Below are 16,698 nucleotides of genomic sequence, written 5' to 3' on the forward strand. Positions count from 1 at the left end.
TGGCAGCACACAGCTGTTCACCGTTTACTGTTACCTTTCCTAGAATTAGCAGCACCTCCCTCCTTATCATCTTAGAGGATGAAATGAACTTGTAAGCACTTAGACCAGCTCCTAGCAAGCAGAAAGCACTCACTGTGGTAGCTGTAATCCGCGTGGAACTCTGCGCCTGTGCTCACCTGGGCCGGTTGTGGGATGTGGCGTGGCCATCTGGCTCTACAGGTTTCTCCGCCACCCCACTTCCTCCGCACCCAGACCTCCTGTCCCCACCATCGCCCCATCATCCCTCACTCCAAACTCCCTGTGACCTCTGACGGAGGAGGCTTTGGCTGCCTGTGCCATCTGCCTCAGCCTCAGGAAGGGGTACAGACACCCCTGATATCCAGGTGGGGTTGCTGCTTCCTGCCCAGCTGCTATCTTAGTGTCTCCCAGGGGTCCCCTATCTCTGTGACTCCCAATCTCTGGCCCTGGGTCTCTCTCTGCCCCCCACCCCCTCACATTGGTTTCTAGAACAGGAAATGTCAGGGTCCCAAGGGTGTGTCCCAGGTGAGGGCAGAGGAGGAAGTAGCAGAGGCAGGATCTCTCCCCTCTACCCCCCACCCCCTTTGCTGAGGGAGGGATCTTCATTAATTAACCTTTTAGTCTTGCCAGGCCAGATCTTAAAGAGGTGGATGAACCTCATTAGAGAGCAGGGAGCCCTGGCATTAACTTATTTGTCACACCCCTCTCCCAGGCCAGTGCTTGGGATCTCAGCTCGCCCTGGGGAAATTGGGGCAGGAGGCTTGGGACACTGAGGAAGGGTTGGGGCTCTGGGCTCCTGGGTCTAAGGGAGGGGCTGGTGGCCTGGACTCCTGGGTCCTAAAGGAGAGGACCTGGACATCTAGGTCTGACGGAGGAGGGCCTGGGGGGCAGAGCCTTCCCTCAACACACCCGTCTCAAACGACAGCTGGAGCGCCCCGCCCCCTCCCGCCCCCAGTTAACACGAGCCCAGCGAAGGAGCTGGGACAGTCGCCCACACCCGACGGATGGAGGAGGTGAGGGACCGACGCGCGCTCGGCGGCGGGATGGAGACCGAAGAGCCCGCGAGCCCCCACGAGCCGCCGTCGCCGCCCCCACCGCCGTCGCCACCATCGCCTTCGAGCCCGGAGAACCCTGGGCTCCCCACGCTGGAGCAGCCATCCGAGGCCCACGCGCGGCAGCTGCTGATGGAGGAGTGGAAGCCGCCGGGCGGGAGCCTGGAGCTGCCACCGGGTCTCACCTGGAAGCTACTCTTCCTGCGGCGGCCGCTCTACCGCAACTTGCTCCGCTCGCCCAACCCCGAAGGTGCGGCCACCCCGGCTCTGCCCTCCCTCACGCTCCCTCACCCAGACCGTCCGTTTCCTTGTCTTTCTATCTGTTTCCGTCTCTGTCTCTTTGTTTCTCTCTGTCTCTTTTTCTGTCATTTGTGCCTCTCGGTCTCCTTGCGTCTCTCTTTTGGTCCCAGGCTGCCTCTCTGTCTCTGTCTGTCCCTGTGTCTCTGTGTCCCACCCGGGGTCCCTCCCTCCCTCCCTCCCTCTCCCTTTGCCTATATTCTAAGTCTCTTGGCTCCTCTCTATCCCCGTTTCTGTCTCCCCGTCCCACTCCGGCACGGTCCCTTTCCCCCAGGACTTTCTCTGTCCTTGGGCCCTGACTCATTCCTCCCTGCTAGGTGGGTCTGGCCTGGCAGGTGGGGCGCAGATTCCTGCCCCTCCAGAGGAGCCCTGGGGGTAGGGAGCGGGGAGGATGAGGAGAGGGGCAGCTTCAGCCCGTCTGAGGCTCCATGAACTGGCCATTTCAGGCATCAACATTTATGAGCCAGCACCGCGTACGGGTCCCACACAGCAGCCCCTGGACACTCTGGGTGAGTGCGTGGTGGCTGGGCCTGGCAGGAGCGGGTGGTGCTGGAGAATGTGCACGTTCTAACTCTTTGCCCCTCCATGTGACAGGCAACTTCCACGGGTGGTACATTAAGACTGAGAAGCTCCTGCATAACTTCAGGTGAGTGGCTAGGACCACGGTGGCCTGCGTTTGATTCCCTCCTCCTGACTTCATTGCTGTGGGACCTAAGGAAACTGTGCCTCTCTGGGCCTCAGTTTCCTGCTCTGTAAACAGGGTTAGTCATCAGAAAGAATGCTCATAAACCACATAGAACAGGGTCTGGCCGAGTCTGGCTTGCACATAGTAGGTGTTCACTAAAGAGCAGCTGTTATTTGTTCCTCTTTTCAATTTCTTTCCCTGGGAGGGAGACATTCCCCAAGGCCTCCATCTGTCTAGATGAAACCGAGCCCCGCTTCTACACGGTGAGTGAGCTAGCTCAGGGGCTTGGAGTCATGCGTGTCCCGGGATGGGATGCCAGCTCTGCCACTTTTTGCTGCTTGACCTTGAGTAAATTGCTTCCCTTCTTGAGCCTTGGTTTCCCCATGTGAAACACAGGGTTCAGAATGCGTCTCCCTCCCAGGGAATAGTGGGAACCAAGACTATAAGGTGCCTAGTGAACACTCAGCACCCATACATAGGTACCCTCATATGAGGATACCATATTCAGGGTTTCCTGCTCCCTGGGGTCAGGCCAACCTGGGAGATGCCCAAGAACGGTAGCAGGTCCCAGAGCCCACCTCCCCTGTGCTCTCTCTCACAGCTGGACAGTGAAGCAGCAGTGTGTGAATCTGCTGGCCGAGGGCCTGTGGGAGGAGCTGCTTGATGATGAGCAGCCAGACATCACGGTCATGGACTGGTACGTGCCTCTGCCCTACCAGGTCCCCAAAGCCCCAGATCCGCCCTGTGCTCCCCTCTGGTCTGAGCTCCCCACAAGGACCCTCCAGCCCTGCCCTCCTCTCTGGCCTCTTCTCTCTGACACCTTCAGTTTTGGAGACGTGCCAGGCCCAAGGCTATTCCTTCCTTCTCACATGCTTGCTGCCCTCTGTTCTCGAGACCAATTCCTCCTTATCCTTTAGGAATCAGTTACACACGGCTCCACCAGGAAGCCTTCCCTGAACACCCCCGAGCTGGGTCAGAGGCGTTATGCCACAGTGCCCCGGACTTCCCCCATCCTGACCCTGACCATTCCTGATGGTCACTGCCTGCTGACAGACATGTCTGCCTCCCCCCGGGACTATGAATCCCATGAAGGCAGGGCATGGGCTATCTTGATCACTGCTGTGTTACCAGCACCACCCAGCCCAAGTGCACGGAGTGGGTGCCAGTGAGTGTGTGTTGAATTGCAATTAGGCTTAGAGGTTGGGGTGAGGATGTTTGGGCTATGGTGGCAACTGAAGGCCTGGACCCCACCCCCAGGTACGAGGACAGCCGGCTGGACGTGTGTGTCTATGAGCTGCACGTCTGGCTGCTGGCAGCTGATCGCCACACAGTCATTGCACAGCACCATGTGGCCCCCCGGACCTCAAGGAGAGGTTCCCCTGGCTGCTGGATCCAGGTGACACTCCCTTCCCCAGCCACCACCCCCAGACTTGTGTTCACATCCCAAGACCTCACAGAGGGAAAGGGGAGGAGAGCAGGACTGGGTCAGAGGCGTTATGCCACAATAGGTGTAGTTTCCTAATAAGGACTTCTTTCTAATCCCGGGTACAACCACAGGTGTCCCACGTGTTCCGCCAGTATGGCCCTGGTGTGCGCTTTGTCCACTTCCTACACAAGACGAAGAACCGGAGGGAGCCTGGTGGGCTACGGCGGACAAGGGTGACTGACTCCTCCGTGTCTGTGCAATTCAGGGAGTGACTGGCTGGCTCCAGGCCCCTTCTGACCCTTGTCTCATCTATCTACCCCCTTGACACCCCTCTTAGCGCTCAGCACTTCCTGGTCCCTTAGCACTTCCCTGACTCCTTAGCACCTCCCTGACCCTTAGCATCCCCTGATTCCTTAGCACCTCCCTGACCCCTTAGCACCTCCCTGACTCCTAGCACCTCCCTGACCCTTAGCACTTCCCTGACTCCTTAGCACCTCCCTGACCCTTAGCATCAACCTAATCCTTAGCACTTCCCTGACCCTTAGCACCTCCCTGACCCCTAGCACCTCCCTGACCCTTAGCACCAACCTGACACTTAGCACCTCCCTGACCCTTAGCACCTCCCTGACCCCTAGCACCTCTCTGACCCTTAGCACCTCCCTGACCCTTAGCACCTCCCTGACCCCTAGCACCTCCCTGACCCTTAGCACCAACCTAACCCTTAGAAGTCCTTAACCCTTAGCACCTCCTTGACCCTTTAGCACTGCCACGTTCTCTTAGCACTTCCCTGATGCTCAGTACACCCTGTTCCCTTAATACCTACATGGCACCTCAACTTCTCCCTAATCACTTACCACCACCTAGGTCCCCTTGATCCTGCCTGGTCCTTGGCTTCTCATTTGACATATTCATACATTCTTGAATGTCTGACTCTGTGGCATCTCACCTGAACTCTCTGGGCTCCAGAAAGGCAGGGGCCACTTCTTCCTGAGTCAGTGCTTGGCAGTAGGTACTCAATAAATTCTTGTTGACTGAATGAATGTGCCCAAGGATGCTGTGTGTTTCCCCGATCTTTCCTCCTTAGGACTTCATGGAGTCCATATCCCACTCACACATCCTCTAATCCTGATCGTCTAGCACCTCATAACCCCTCTACCTTGTGCACCTCCTTTGACCTCTGATCTCTTCACATAGCCCCAATTTATGGCTTCTTAGCATCTCCACCTACCGCATTTCCCATAATTCTTAATTCTCAGAATCTCCCTGAATTCCCCTCCTCCCTCCAACTCCACTTTGTCATTCCCCCCAGAGTTGTCCCCATACCTCTCCTTCTCCCCAAACCCTCATTTCTTTTCTAACTCCGCTAGGGTCCCCAAACCCAGCTTTCCTTCAAGGGCCCTCATCTCTGGGGAGAGGGGAGCTGGGAACAAATTGCAAATTCAAATTTGAAGAAATATGCAAATTCGAACTAAAGTGTCCTCCATGTGTTGGGGAGGGAAGGGTTGAAAGTATTTAACAACCCATAAGTCCTGGGCTCTGGCCAGATCCCACATCAGACCCCGGCCCTAGCCTGGGGCAGCTCCTTGAAGGCCTCCTGCTGTCCCACAGATGAATCCTGAGTCTGGAGTTACCTGGCAGGCCAGAACAGCTGGGGGGCACTCACGGAAGGGCTATCTACGAAAAAGCGTGGGAAGCATATCAGTGTTTAACAATCAGCCAGCGGTACCATTGCACGCTACCCGTCTTATGGATGTGTCTTTGTGAACATGTAAATCCATGCCAGAATCTATCTAGGAGTGTCCCCATCCACAGCATTGTCCCCCGTATGGGCTGCTCCACATCTGACTACCCTGCTGTCTTCCCCATCCTGCCCCTATCCTGTGTGGACTTGGGTCCCAAGCACAGTCAGATGGCAGACAGGGACAAGTTCACAAGGACTGTATTACAGGGAAAGCAGGGTGGGGCACAGGCAGAAAGCTCTCTCCTTTTGGGACTTGGGGCCTTCAGCAGGCCCCTGACCCAAAGCCAGGTGGGGGTCTCAGCACTCTGGGGGGGCTGGAGATGAGGAACCTGGGAGGCATCAGTAGCATCTGCAACAGAATAAAAAACTATCACCAGGGAGAGAGTGCCAGGGGCTCAGAGACCCAGGGTGTGGGGGTTCTAGAAAATAGAGATAAGGTGGGGGCTGGGGCTGGACCCCAACTTCAGGAGCAAGGTGTCCTAGCCTGGGAGTTTAGGGTTGGGAGCTCTTGGGGGAGAAGGGCTGGTGGGGTGGTTTGGGAGGGTGCTATGGATAGATCTAGGGTCCTAGGGTCTATAAGCTTGGACACATGATGGCAGCGTGGGCTCAGGGGCCTTTAAAGTTGGGTTTGGGTGCTCTAGAACTTTAGCAGGGGCTCTGGGACTCGTCTCCAAGGCAGAGGAGAGGTTCATCTAGAGGGTCTCTAGGTGGGTGGAGAGGATGAGGGCTAGATAGGGTGTTCCTAGAACTGGGTCTGGGAGCTTTGGAATCTGATGATTTTGGGAGGGAGAGAACTGGCTTTGGTTCTGGGGAGTCCAAGGTGGGGGTGGGTTGATGGCTCCCAATCCCTAAGCTAGGCTTGGCAACTCCAAAGTTAGTTGGCCCTCCCTGAAGAGTGCAGCTGTGGGTGGGTAGGCAGGTGGGGATTCAGGAAAGTTGGAAGGGGGTGCTCTCAGAATGGAGGGTCGGGGATTGGGTCAGCTTCGGAGTCTGGGAATCCCAAGGGGTCTGAGAGATCCAAGGGGTATGGAATGGCGGGAGGGGGTGCGGGTGAGAAAGGGGACCTCCAGGACTGATTCTAGGGACTCCTCATTTGAGTCAGGGGCTCAGAGGTCTGGACAAGCACCGAGGGGCGGGTGGGGCTGGGGCCTGGGTGCTGGGTTTAGAGCTCTGAACACGGATGTGCACCCTGGGGCATGGGCAAGGGGGCACCTGCAGTAGATGGAGGAGATGGCGTTGGACCAGTGGCCAAAGATGCCCCGGCGGTACTCTTCCAGACGCGGGTAGGCGCCTGCGGAGAACCTGCGCGACTTGCCGCCCTTGCCGCGGCGGGACCACACGGTGAGCTCGCAGCGCTGGCCCACCACAAGCGAGGAGACGACGTTCGTCCAGCTGTAGGGCAGGAAGGGCAGGTCAGCGCCCGGTTCAATAGACAGCTCGGCGCCCCCGCAGCAGTTCTCGTAGTAGGGGTCACTTTTGTCGTAGAGCTTGGCGCACGTCCGCGTCCCGTTGGGGTTCTTGAGTTCGGCAGCAGTTGGACAGGCTCCCTGGATGCCAGGGATGGCCACCAGGGCCAGGGGCAGGACCAGCAGCAGTGAGTAGAGCGGAGACATGGCGACACTTGCAGGACCAAGCCCCTGCACGCTTTTATGCGCCTGACCCGTGGGAAGGGAGAAGCTGCCAGATAAGGACTGGGGGAGGGCTGCCCCTCCCCCAGGTGCCAGGAGACCTTGATAACCCAGATAGGAAACCCACAACCAATAAATACAAGGTGGACATATTTGTGTAAACTTTAGCAGGTTAAGATTTTATGTGGCAAACAACCTTATAAAGGAAGTCAATAAACAGGACTTAATCTCTTGCAACACAGTGATTAAGGGCTAATCACTTGCAACGCAGAGGGTAGCAGGGTTAATAGGTATAGGTAGGAAGAACTCAACAAATTGACAAGAAATGGAACAATCCTCCCTCCACAGAAGGAAAAGCTGAGGGAGGGGAAAGACGGAGGGGGAGCTGGGCCTCCAGGCAGAGCAGGTCCCAAGACCTTGGGAAAGAAGCTGGAGATGAGAGGGGCCCTGAGGGGAAGGGTGAGGCAGAAAAAATAGGGAGGAGCTTCCCTCTCCCCTTCTCCCCTCAGGAGCAGGAAATCTTCCTAATCACTGTTGGAAACCCATAATCTGTGAAATATGAGATAGACCTACTTGTATAACACAAAAAAAACACTGTAAGGCAATGTACAAAAGGCTTGGGGGACATAGCTATAATATATAAAGAGTGGTTACAAATTAACAAGGAGATATCAAACAACCCTCCCCCCCCCACTCCAAGAAAATTAAGCCTAGGAGGGGGAGAGAGAGGGAAGAGGAGACTGTTACCCCTCACTACCACTATCTAGGAGCCAGGAGATTTTCCAAAAGGCTAGAAATCTTGAATCTATAAAATAAAGAGTATCTATTGAAATGTATAAAAACTTTGCTTAGCAAAAAACAAACCCAAACCTAATCTGGGAGGAAATAGACAGTTCTTGTAACATGCAATGAACATTTACCAATCAATAAGCAGAAATAACACAAGCTAAAGGAAAAATTAGGGAGCAACACAGGAAGGGGAGGGAGGCTGGGATCTCAGGGCGGGACAGGGACCTGGGTACCTGGGAGCTGGCCAAAGCCCTTCAGAGGCTCTTTGGAGTTCCTGGACTCCTGACAGACAAGAACGGGGTCAAGAGTGTGGATGAGCTGCTCAGACAGACAGTAGTTCAAGTTTCTGGCTCTGCAGGTGAGTCAAAGTCTGGGCCTCAGTTTTTTCATCGGTGAAATTGGTAATATTTTCTCCTATACTATAGGATTATTGTGAAGATTATAAGCGATAATAGAAAGTTTGAGGGTTAAGGGAACAGTCTATGCAGCCAGGCTGTCTGGGACCAAATCCTAGCTCCTCCATGAACTTTCGCACATACTTCCACCTCTGGGCCTCATGGAGACAACAGTGGTACCCACCCCAGAGGGAGTGAATGGACTAATCCACATAGCAGCACTTGCAATAGGGCCCTCACTAAGTGCCATAGGAGCATTTGCCATCATTGTGTGCCTGGCACACAATAAGGGCTCAATAAACGTAAACCAGCACAACACAACATCAATAACAATTTGCTATCATCCAAGGTCATTCAGCTAACCCTACTCCCTACTGTCCCCTCAGCTTTTGTCTTCTATCTTGACCAGGGTAATGGCAATGGCTGGAAAGAGCCAAAAGCTGGAAACACAGAAGTGGGTTCAAATTCTGACTCGATCACCTTCCTGAGTGACCTTGCTTACTGTGTGACCTTGGGCAAATTAATTCACTTCTCTGAGCTTCAAGTTTCTTCCTATCTTCAATGGGATAATAGAATATGATAATATAAATAGAAAATGATAATATAAGATCAATTTATATTATAAAGTAATTTATAACTAATATAAAGTATTCATAAACATAAACAACTCACATAATTGTTATTTATAAATATAATATACTTAATATGTCATATTGGATAAAACAACAGCATAAATATAAATACAAGGTGTAACAATTAAGTTCATAAACTAGTCCTAGAAAAAGTGCTACATACCTCATTGCTGAATATCATTACGGTCACCTTTGACGTACTCCCCTTGGGAAGCTATGTACCGATGTCAGTGCCTAGTCCACCCTTCAAAACAATTTTGGAACTTTTTCTGGAATGGCCGTCAGAGCTGTTGTCATATTTTACCCTTGATGTCCTGAATGTGATCAAAATGTCTTCCTTTCAATATTTCCTTTATCTTTGGGTAAAGAAAGAAGTCATTGGGGGCCAGATCAGGTGAGTAGGGAGGGTGTTCCAATACAGTTATTTGTTTACTGACTAAAAACTCCCTCACAGACAGTGCTGTGTGAGCTGGTGCATTGTCGTGATACAACAGCCATGAATTGTTGGCGAAAAGTTCAGGTCGCCTAACTTTTTCACGCAGCCTTTTCAGCACTTCCAAATAGTAAACTTGGTTAACTGTCCAATTGGTACAAATTCATAATGAACAATCCCTCTGGTATCAAAAAGGTTAGCAACATCCGTGCAACAAGTTCACGAACTTAATTGTCAGAACCTGTATAAGGCACGAAGTACAGTGCCTGGCATATGGTTAAGTGCTCAATAAAAAGGAGTTATTATGACTATTCTTATAATGATTCTGAGACCCTGGGACCCTGGCCTGGCCCTGCCCCAGACCATACCTGGATCTTTCTCCCTCCTTTCCCATGACTCCATGAAATCTAATCTCCAGCCGCTAATTTCCCAGGGGGCCTCCTTGACCTCAGTGACACAGAGTCCTCACCCACCCAGCTCTGCAAGGGCCTGGGTTCTGATGGAGACAGGTAAGTGTAGCATGCTTGGACACAGTCATGTAGAGCCCCACCCACCCAGAAGGGCCCTGAGCTTCAAACATGGATGGCAACGTGGGATAGCAAGGAGACCTTAAGAGGAAGGCAGACCCAGGGACAGGAACACAGGACCCACTGGGCCACAGCACATGGCCACTGTCAGAGAGAACCCACAGAGATCACAGCATCCCCAATCCAGGGACACACACATGGGCAGGGGGGAGGGATCCCCGTTCACACACACAGACACTGAAGGTCACTGAATCTCACTGGTGAATTCTAGAGAACGGTACCCATCGAATGTAGACACATGCTCCCTACACAGTCCCAGAGAAACACAGTCCCAGATAGTGTACCCCACCAAGAAGCCCCTAGCCCTCAATCACACCCACCCTACACCCCACAAAACTTCAATCTCAAAAATAATGACATGCCTGCATGAGCACACACATGGAATCTTCATCCAGAAACAATTTTCTCACTGGTTATTCACACAAACTGGACAAACAGTAGAAAAATAAATATCTCTTTATTATACTTTTTTTTTCCAAATGGAAGAATGTCCTGCCCTTGAGGAACCCATGAGTCCTTGAGAAAGTCAGACAGTAAATCAATAATTTGAACAGTGTGAGAAGAAGTTATAACAGAGGTATTTCAGAGGACTCTGGGAATGCAGTGGGAAGAATAACAGATTTTTGTTTTTTTAATCCACTGATATATTCTGATTCGTATAATAAGAAAAAAAAATCCTCTTTTCAGATCTCACAACCTTGATTCGATATTTTTCACCAGACCATCAAAAAGGAGATTGGTATACACGTGGAATTGCCACTAGAAGAAAAGAGAAAGTATTAGTCTTAATCAGGGTAGTACTTCAACGTAAACAACATTACAGGTGGCACACAATTTAAATGAAAAATGCTACGTGTGTTGCATAAATACAGGAAAATATTCAGATCAGTACGTAAGTTCACACTGGATCATCAGAACTCATTAATTTCACTTCTGTGATGATGTCACTGAATGGGATTATTTCTTAAGGGCTAATATGACCCTCCGAAGTAGCCATAACTGTGTGGTTTGGAAACAGGGGTTCTGAAAGTGTGGTCCTGGACCAACAGCATCAGCATCTCCTGGGAACTTGTTAGAAATGTAAATTCTCAGACCCACCCCAGTCCTACTGAATCAAAACTTCTAGTGGTGGAGACCCAACAATCTGGATTTTCACACGCCCTCCTGGTGATTCTGACATGCGCTGCAGTTTGCGACCCACTGGTCTTCTGAGGCTTCGTATGTCACTAGCTGTTTATTACATCTAGAATTTTCTGCATTGATACTTCAATTTGCTCAGCTCCTATAAAGTTTATTTCATGTAATTTTCCTGATTGAAAAAAAAATTCCACAAGCAAAAGAAAGAAGGACCTCTCTAGGGGTCCCAGGTGGAGCCTCATAAGACAGTGCCTGGAACCCAAATGCTGGGAATGAACTGGAAGTCTCCCACACAGACAATAGGTCAGTCATCATCTAACTTGAGGACAGGGCTGAAGACCATTTTCTCAGATACCCCTACCCCAGTTGAGGAACCTTGTTCCCGTTTCCCTGGGTCCCAGGGCCCCCTTGTGGTCTAGGCGAGAGGTACTCAACCTTCAGTGTGCTGCAGATCACATGGGGGGGTGGGGGACGGTGGTGGGGGAGGGTCTTGTTAAAATACAGATTCCAATTCAGCAGGTCTGGGGTAGGTTGCAGCTTCTGCATTTCCTACAAGTTCCCAGGTGATACAGGGCTGCTGGGGGGCGTTGAGTAAGCGGCTCTCCACAGACTGCACCCCAGTTGAGACAGATACAATAAGAATACAGCTCCAAATCCGGAACCTGCCACCAAGAGGGTGTGGCAGGAATTCAGAGGTGAGCGAGGCCGGGCGAGGGGTGGGGGTGGGGAGGGAACGCAGGATAGTGGCTGAGACTGGAAGAGAAACGCAAATCAAAGTTCAGAAGAAAGCCTGTGGGGGAAGCAAAGTCTGAAGCTCTTAGGGGCTGGAACATCTTTGCCTCAAGTGTCCCTGCGGGTAGGCGGTGGGAACCCTAAGCTAAACCCGGAGAGGGGACGTGATTTCTCTGGTAGCAGGATGGTTTAGGGGAGGCTGGAAGTGCTCGCGAGGTGGCGCCACAGCACAGAGATTCATCAAGTAGGCTCCGGAGTGCTGGACCCGGTGTTCAAATCCCAACTCTGTCATTTATATGCTCCATGAACTTGTGCACGTTACTCAACCTCTGTGAACTTCAGCTCCCTCCTGTGTGAAGTGAGGATAATACATGCAAAATATTGTAGTCTCTAGCTTTGAGGCTTATAAAGGAAGTTTGTTTCCTTATCGCTTATATTGGTCATTGATACGTTCTCTTTTTTTTCTTTACCAGTTTTAAGATATACTTGCAACAGTTTTATTAGTCTTTTCAAATTACCCACGATAACCGATATTTAGCTTTGCACATCCTCTCTATTGTATATTTTTCTCTTTAGTTTGATCTTATTTCATTAATATTAATAAATAGTGTTAGTTTCTATTGTGCATTTGGTTTTTATTCTTTTTTCCGTTTCACTTTCTTTGAATTTATTGTGTTGTTCTTGTCCTAACATTTGAGGTGGTGTTTAGCTTGCTAACTTTCAGCCTTTTGTCTTTTCCCACATTTGTCTGTAAGGTTTTCTACTTTCTTTGTAGGAGTGTTGTGTGGCTTCCATAGATAATACTTGTAGCATGCTGAGATTATGTTAGGCACACAGAAAGTGCTCAGTATGTTAACTAACATCATTTTCTGTTAGTGTTGGTGTTGGTTTTGATTATTATTATTAATCAAGTGCCTTAAAGACACAGAAAGAATTGGGGGAAGAAGCCTGGATCGATTATGCATTGGTTTTCTATTGCTACCATGAGAGTTACAATCTGATAGGTCTGGAGGTCAGAATTCCAAAATGGGTTTCCTTTGGCTAGCACTAAGGAGTCCCTCGACAGGGCTGCATTCCTTCTGGAGGCTCTAGGGGACAATCCGTTTTTCTTGAATTTTCTGATTTCCAGAGGCGTTTTGCATTCCTTGATTCATGGATCCTTCCTTCTTCAAAGCCAGTGACGTAGTATCTTCAAACCTCTCTCTGCTTCTGACCTCCTCTTCTGCTCCCTCTTCCACTTTACGGGATCTTTGTGATTACATTGGACTCACCCAGATAACCCAAGATAACTTCCTTATTTGAGGTCACCTGATTAGCAGCTGTTCTTCCAACTGCAACCTTAACTCCCCCTTGCCTGTAACAACATACTCATGGGGACTGGGGATTAGGACATGGACGTATTTGGGGGGGAGGGTGTCATTAGTCTGTCTACCACAAGTTAGCGTTGAGGTTTACCATAAATGAAGAATATTCGTCTCTCTTATATGAAGAGAAGTGGATGGCCAAGCTCCAGGTGGTTGCCTGGCTCCAGTGTCAGGGCCCACGCTTCTTTTATATTGCTGCTCCTTCATCAATATGTGTCTTCCTCTTCATGGTCCAGGATGATTGCTTGAGCTCCACCTTTCATATCCACGTCCTAGACAACAGGTGAAGAATGGGAGGGGGTGGGGAGAAGAAGAAGGGATTTTCTTACCCTTTAAAAGCCCTTCCCAGAAGTGTCACATGATACTGCTTTGTATATCGAACTTAGATACAGGTGGGCGCACGAGAAGCTGAGTCTTGACTCAGGTTAACCAAATGCCTGATGAAAAGTCCAGTTTCCTGTTACTGAAGGAAGAACACGTACTTGGGTATTGTCACAAAGCTTGGGTGAGAGGCAGGTTGAGGGGTGACAGAGAGAAAAGACACAGATATCTGGGGGGAAACGGGGGGAGGAAATCCAGCCTTTCCACAACCTGGGCATAATAGAGAGAAGGTTGTAGGAGGCTGATAATGGCCTTCAGAGATATCTAGGTCCTAATCCTGGGACCTGTAAATGTGACCTTATTTGGTGAAAGGGACTTTGCAAATGTGATTGAGTTATATAATATACGAGTAGATATATCTCCTGTTGGTTCTGTTTCTCTGGAGAACCCTGACTAATACAGGGAGTCAGAGAAATGGGGTAGTAGTTAGAGGGAATGTGGAATTAAGATAAAATTTCTTTAATAGAAATTACACAGAGGAAAAGTGATGATGCAGGATAAGGGTGAGGATTGTGGAGGGTGCTCTTGAGTGAGAAAGAGGTAGGATCCAGGACCCAAGTAAAGAAGTTGGACTTAGAAAGGAGGACAGCAGAGTACGTAGGCCCGGATGCTGGTGGGTGAGCAGATATAGTAATGGGAGCACATGGGACTTCTATGGCTTCCATGTTTTCGGTGGAAGAAGCAAAGCCATCCATGAAGATGAGGAAGGGGGAGTTGGAGGTTTAAGGAGCGAGGAGATAACATGAAATAGGTTTTGGAGGATTATAACGAATTATGGAAGTCTGAAAGCACTTCAGTTTTTTGTTTTGTTTTTTAAATCTGTCCTCTTTGCTGTGGCCTGAGCCTTCAGGGGAAGTGCTCCTCAGCCTCACTCCATGAAGTGAGCAAAGTATCTTTGCTCTGAGCAAATCATAGTTGTCTCATGTCCCTTGCCAGCAAATTATCTAGACTGAGGCATGTTCTGGCCAATGTGACAGTCATTCTTTCAATAAATATTGAATATGCACCTACTATGTGCCGGGCACCGTTTTGGGGGTTGGGACAACAGGTAAATAAAACATCCCAGCCCTGGTGGAGCTTAATATTCTAGCAGCGAGAGAGACCAGTAACAAACAACAACATAAATAAGCAAATTTATGGTATGTTAGAAGGTGATATGTGCTCTGGGGAAAAAGTGGAGCAGGGTATTGGATATGAGGAGCACTAGGCAGGTTGTAATTTTTAATGGCATGTTAATCGGGCTTGAAGGGAAGTCGGCCCGGGGGTTCCTGGGAAAGGTTTTCCTTGGTGAAAAAAAGGACCCATGGCAAGATTCTGTCCCTTTTCTTCCTCTGGACATTACCAAGAGGATGTAATGTCTGGAACTGTGGTAGCCACCTTGTGACCATTAGGAGACCTAACTTGAGGATGAGGCTGAAATGCTGAGAATGGCCAGGCTGAAAGATGGGAAGAATCTGAGTTATTGATAACGTTATTGTGATGCCCTGAATTGGCCAGATCCTGATCTAGCTTACCCTCACTTCTTGTTATATGAGAGTACAAATTCTTGATTGTTTAAGCAAGTTGAATTGGGGTTTTCCATTACTTAAGGAAAAAAGAAATCTCGGATACACGTATTTGCATTTCATACACAGTAGGATAGTTCTGTTTCTTCTACAACCATATGTGCTGTGACAATATTTCATTAACAAAAAATAAAAACAATCTTAAGTGTTGAAGATGTTAACAGGGTCCCAGGGATGAAAGAAACTACCGTGCTCTAAGCAGACAGTGGTGTTCAGAACCATGGAGAGCCCCTGATGGTGCCTTCTCCACGCTGTAGACTAGCTCTTCTTAGGAGGGGTTTCATTAGCCAGTCCTTTTCTGTGGATCGTTATTCAGAAGATGGCAAAGAAACTATTAGGACCAGAGTCTCTGTTGCTATTTGGGTTACCAGGGGGTCCAGTCTGAATCTGCTCTTGAGTTGGTTTTTGTGTACAAGAATAAAGCAAATTTGTCCTTGTTCTTGAGATCAGAGTTGGAGATATGAATTTGGGATGTTTCCTTATCATTCAAAATATCTTCTCCTCTTCCAAAGTAAGGAATCCATTCCTTGGAAGAAATTATAAATCTCTGCCCCATTGACCTCAGGCTTCACTATGTCACTTGTTTGGGCCAATGAAATGGGGGTAGAAGCGAAGTGGTGTGTATCATTTCTGGGCAGAAGCTCTAAGAGCCAATGCATTGTCCACCATGTGCTCTTATCTCTCTACTGTAAGGCCAGAAATATCCTAGGTCTGCACCTTTATCTTGTATTCCATGAGAGCTGAGACTCCGCCTACCCAAGATAACCATTGCATGAGTGAGAAATAAACCTTTGTTGTTATAAGCCAGTGAAATCTGAGGCTCCTTTGTTACTATAGCAGAGTCCAGCCTAAGTGGACTAGTACAAGGGTAATCAGTGAGAAGGCGGTGGGTCTCATGCATCAGGTTATCCACAGGGATGTCTGAGATAAACCCAGAGAGAGTATAAAGAGGGAAGAGAGATGAGAGTCCAGGGCCGAACCCCGAGAAGCTCCAGTATTTGAGAAGTGGGAAGAAGAAAGAAAACCAGAAAATGTGACTTGAGAAGCATCAGCCAGAAGCCAAAGAAAGACAAGAAGAGTGTGATATCACATAAGTCAAAGTGAGAGACAGTTACAAGAAGGAGTTGGTGAGCAATGTGTTAGATGCTTCTGAGAGGTCTCCTGGAGTGAGAACCGGAGAAACAATCACGGGATTTAGCTACGAAAGGATTGTTGGTGCTGCGTGGAGCTCTGGGGGGGCAGAAGCTAACTGTCAGGACTGTGGAGACTGGAGTAGGTGAGGAAGTGGAGCCGGGGGGTGGGAAAAGACAAATGGAGAAGTAGTTGGAGATAAGAATATACATTAAGAAAGGGACTTTTAAAAGTGGAGACTGCTGATTTGTAGAAAGGAAATTTTTAAAAATAGAGGGGAAGAGAGGGTTAATTTATAGCAGAATAACATAAGAGGGGTTGTGATCAGGCAGTGGCCCAAGTTAGGAAAAAAGACAGCTCATCCATGGTGACGGGAGAGAAGGGGAGGGTGGGGGCAGGTAGGAGAGTGGTCTAGATGATGAGGAATTTCCACCTGGCAGCTTCTGAGGCAAAAGGCAAAGTCATCTCTCTGAAGAGAGAAGGGACATGACGGACCAGTGGATACGAAGAAACAGAGATTTGAAAGACTTGAAGCGAAACTTTCAAGAAACCGAGGTTTGAAGAAATAGTGATGTCACATAGATGGGGGTAGGCAGAAGAGCCTGTTCCCTGGATTGCAACACCAGATTACTCATCTTCCCATCTCCCTCTGTGGATACTGAATACAAGGATGCTTTGCGGCTTCATACCAATGACAGTGCAGAG

The 16,698-nt window shown here is 49.6% G+C and overlaps 2 protein-coding genes across 2 annotated transcripts; one reads left to right on the plus strand and one right to left on the minus strand.

The window, feature by feature from the left end:
- Positions 1–983: 983 nt before the first annotated feature.
- NCCRP1 (NCCRP1, F-box associated domain containing) lies at positions 984–4,141 on the plus strand. Its single transcript, XM_081032130.1, has 6 exons — positions 984–1,320; positions 1,814–1,876; positions 1,962–2,013; positions 2,654–2,749; positions 3,310–3,448; positions 3,610–4,141. The coding sequence occupies exons 1-6, from the start codon at positions 1,023–1,025 to the stop codon at positions 3,748–3,750; spliced, it is 789 nt and encodes a 262-aa protein (XP_080888256.1). The 5' UTR covers positions 984–1,022; the 3' UTR covers positions 3,751–4,141.
- A 1,417-nt stretch (positions 4,142–5,558) lies between these two features.
- On the minus strand, positions 5,559–6,832 carry SYCN (syncollin; the record flags this gene model as incomplete). Its single annotated transcript, XM_081031504.1, has 2 exons — positions 5,559–5,568; positions 6,432–6,832. The coding sequence occupies 2 exons, from the start codon at positions 6,830–6,832 to the stop codon at positions 5,559–5,561; spliced, it is 411 nt and encodes a 136-aa protein (XP_080887630.1).
- Between the last annotated feature and the right edge of the window lie 9,866 nt (positions 6,833–16,698).

This window comes from Rhinolophus hipposideros, assembly GCF_964194185.1.
Source record: "Rhinolophus hipposideros genome assembly, chromosome: 21".
Lineage (NCBI taxonomy): Eukaryota > Metazoa > Chordata > Mammalia > Chiroptera > Rhinolophidae > Rhinolophus > Rhinolophus hipposideros.

Excerpts from the sequence above, each read along its gene's own strand:
- NCCRP1 (XM_081032130.1), top strand. The coding sequence starts at position 1,023 with ATGGAGGAGGTGAGGGACCGACGCGCGCTCGGCGGCGGGATGGAGACC. Across the intron at positions 1,877-1,961 it reads GCAGCCCCTGGACACTCTGG|GCAACTTCCACGGGTGGTAC; the intron begins GTGAGTGCGTGG and ends TCCATGTGACAG. Across the intron at positions 2,014-2,653 it reads AAGCTCCTGCATAACTTCAG|CTGGACAGTGAAGCAGCAGT; the intron begins GTGAGTGGCTAG and ends TCTCTCTCACAG.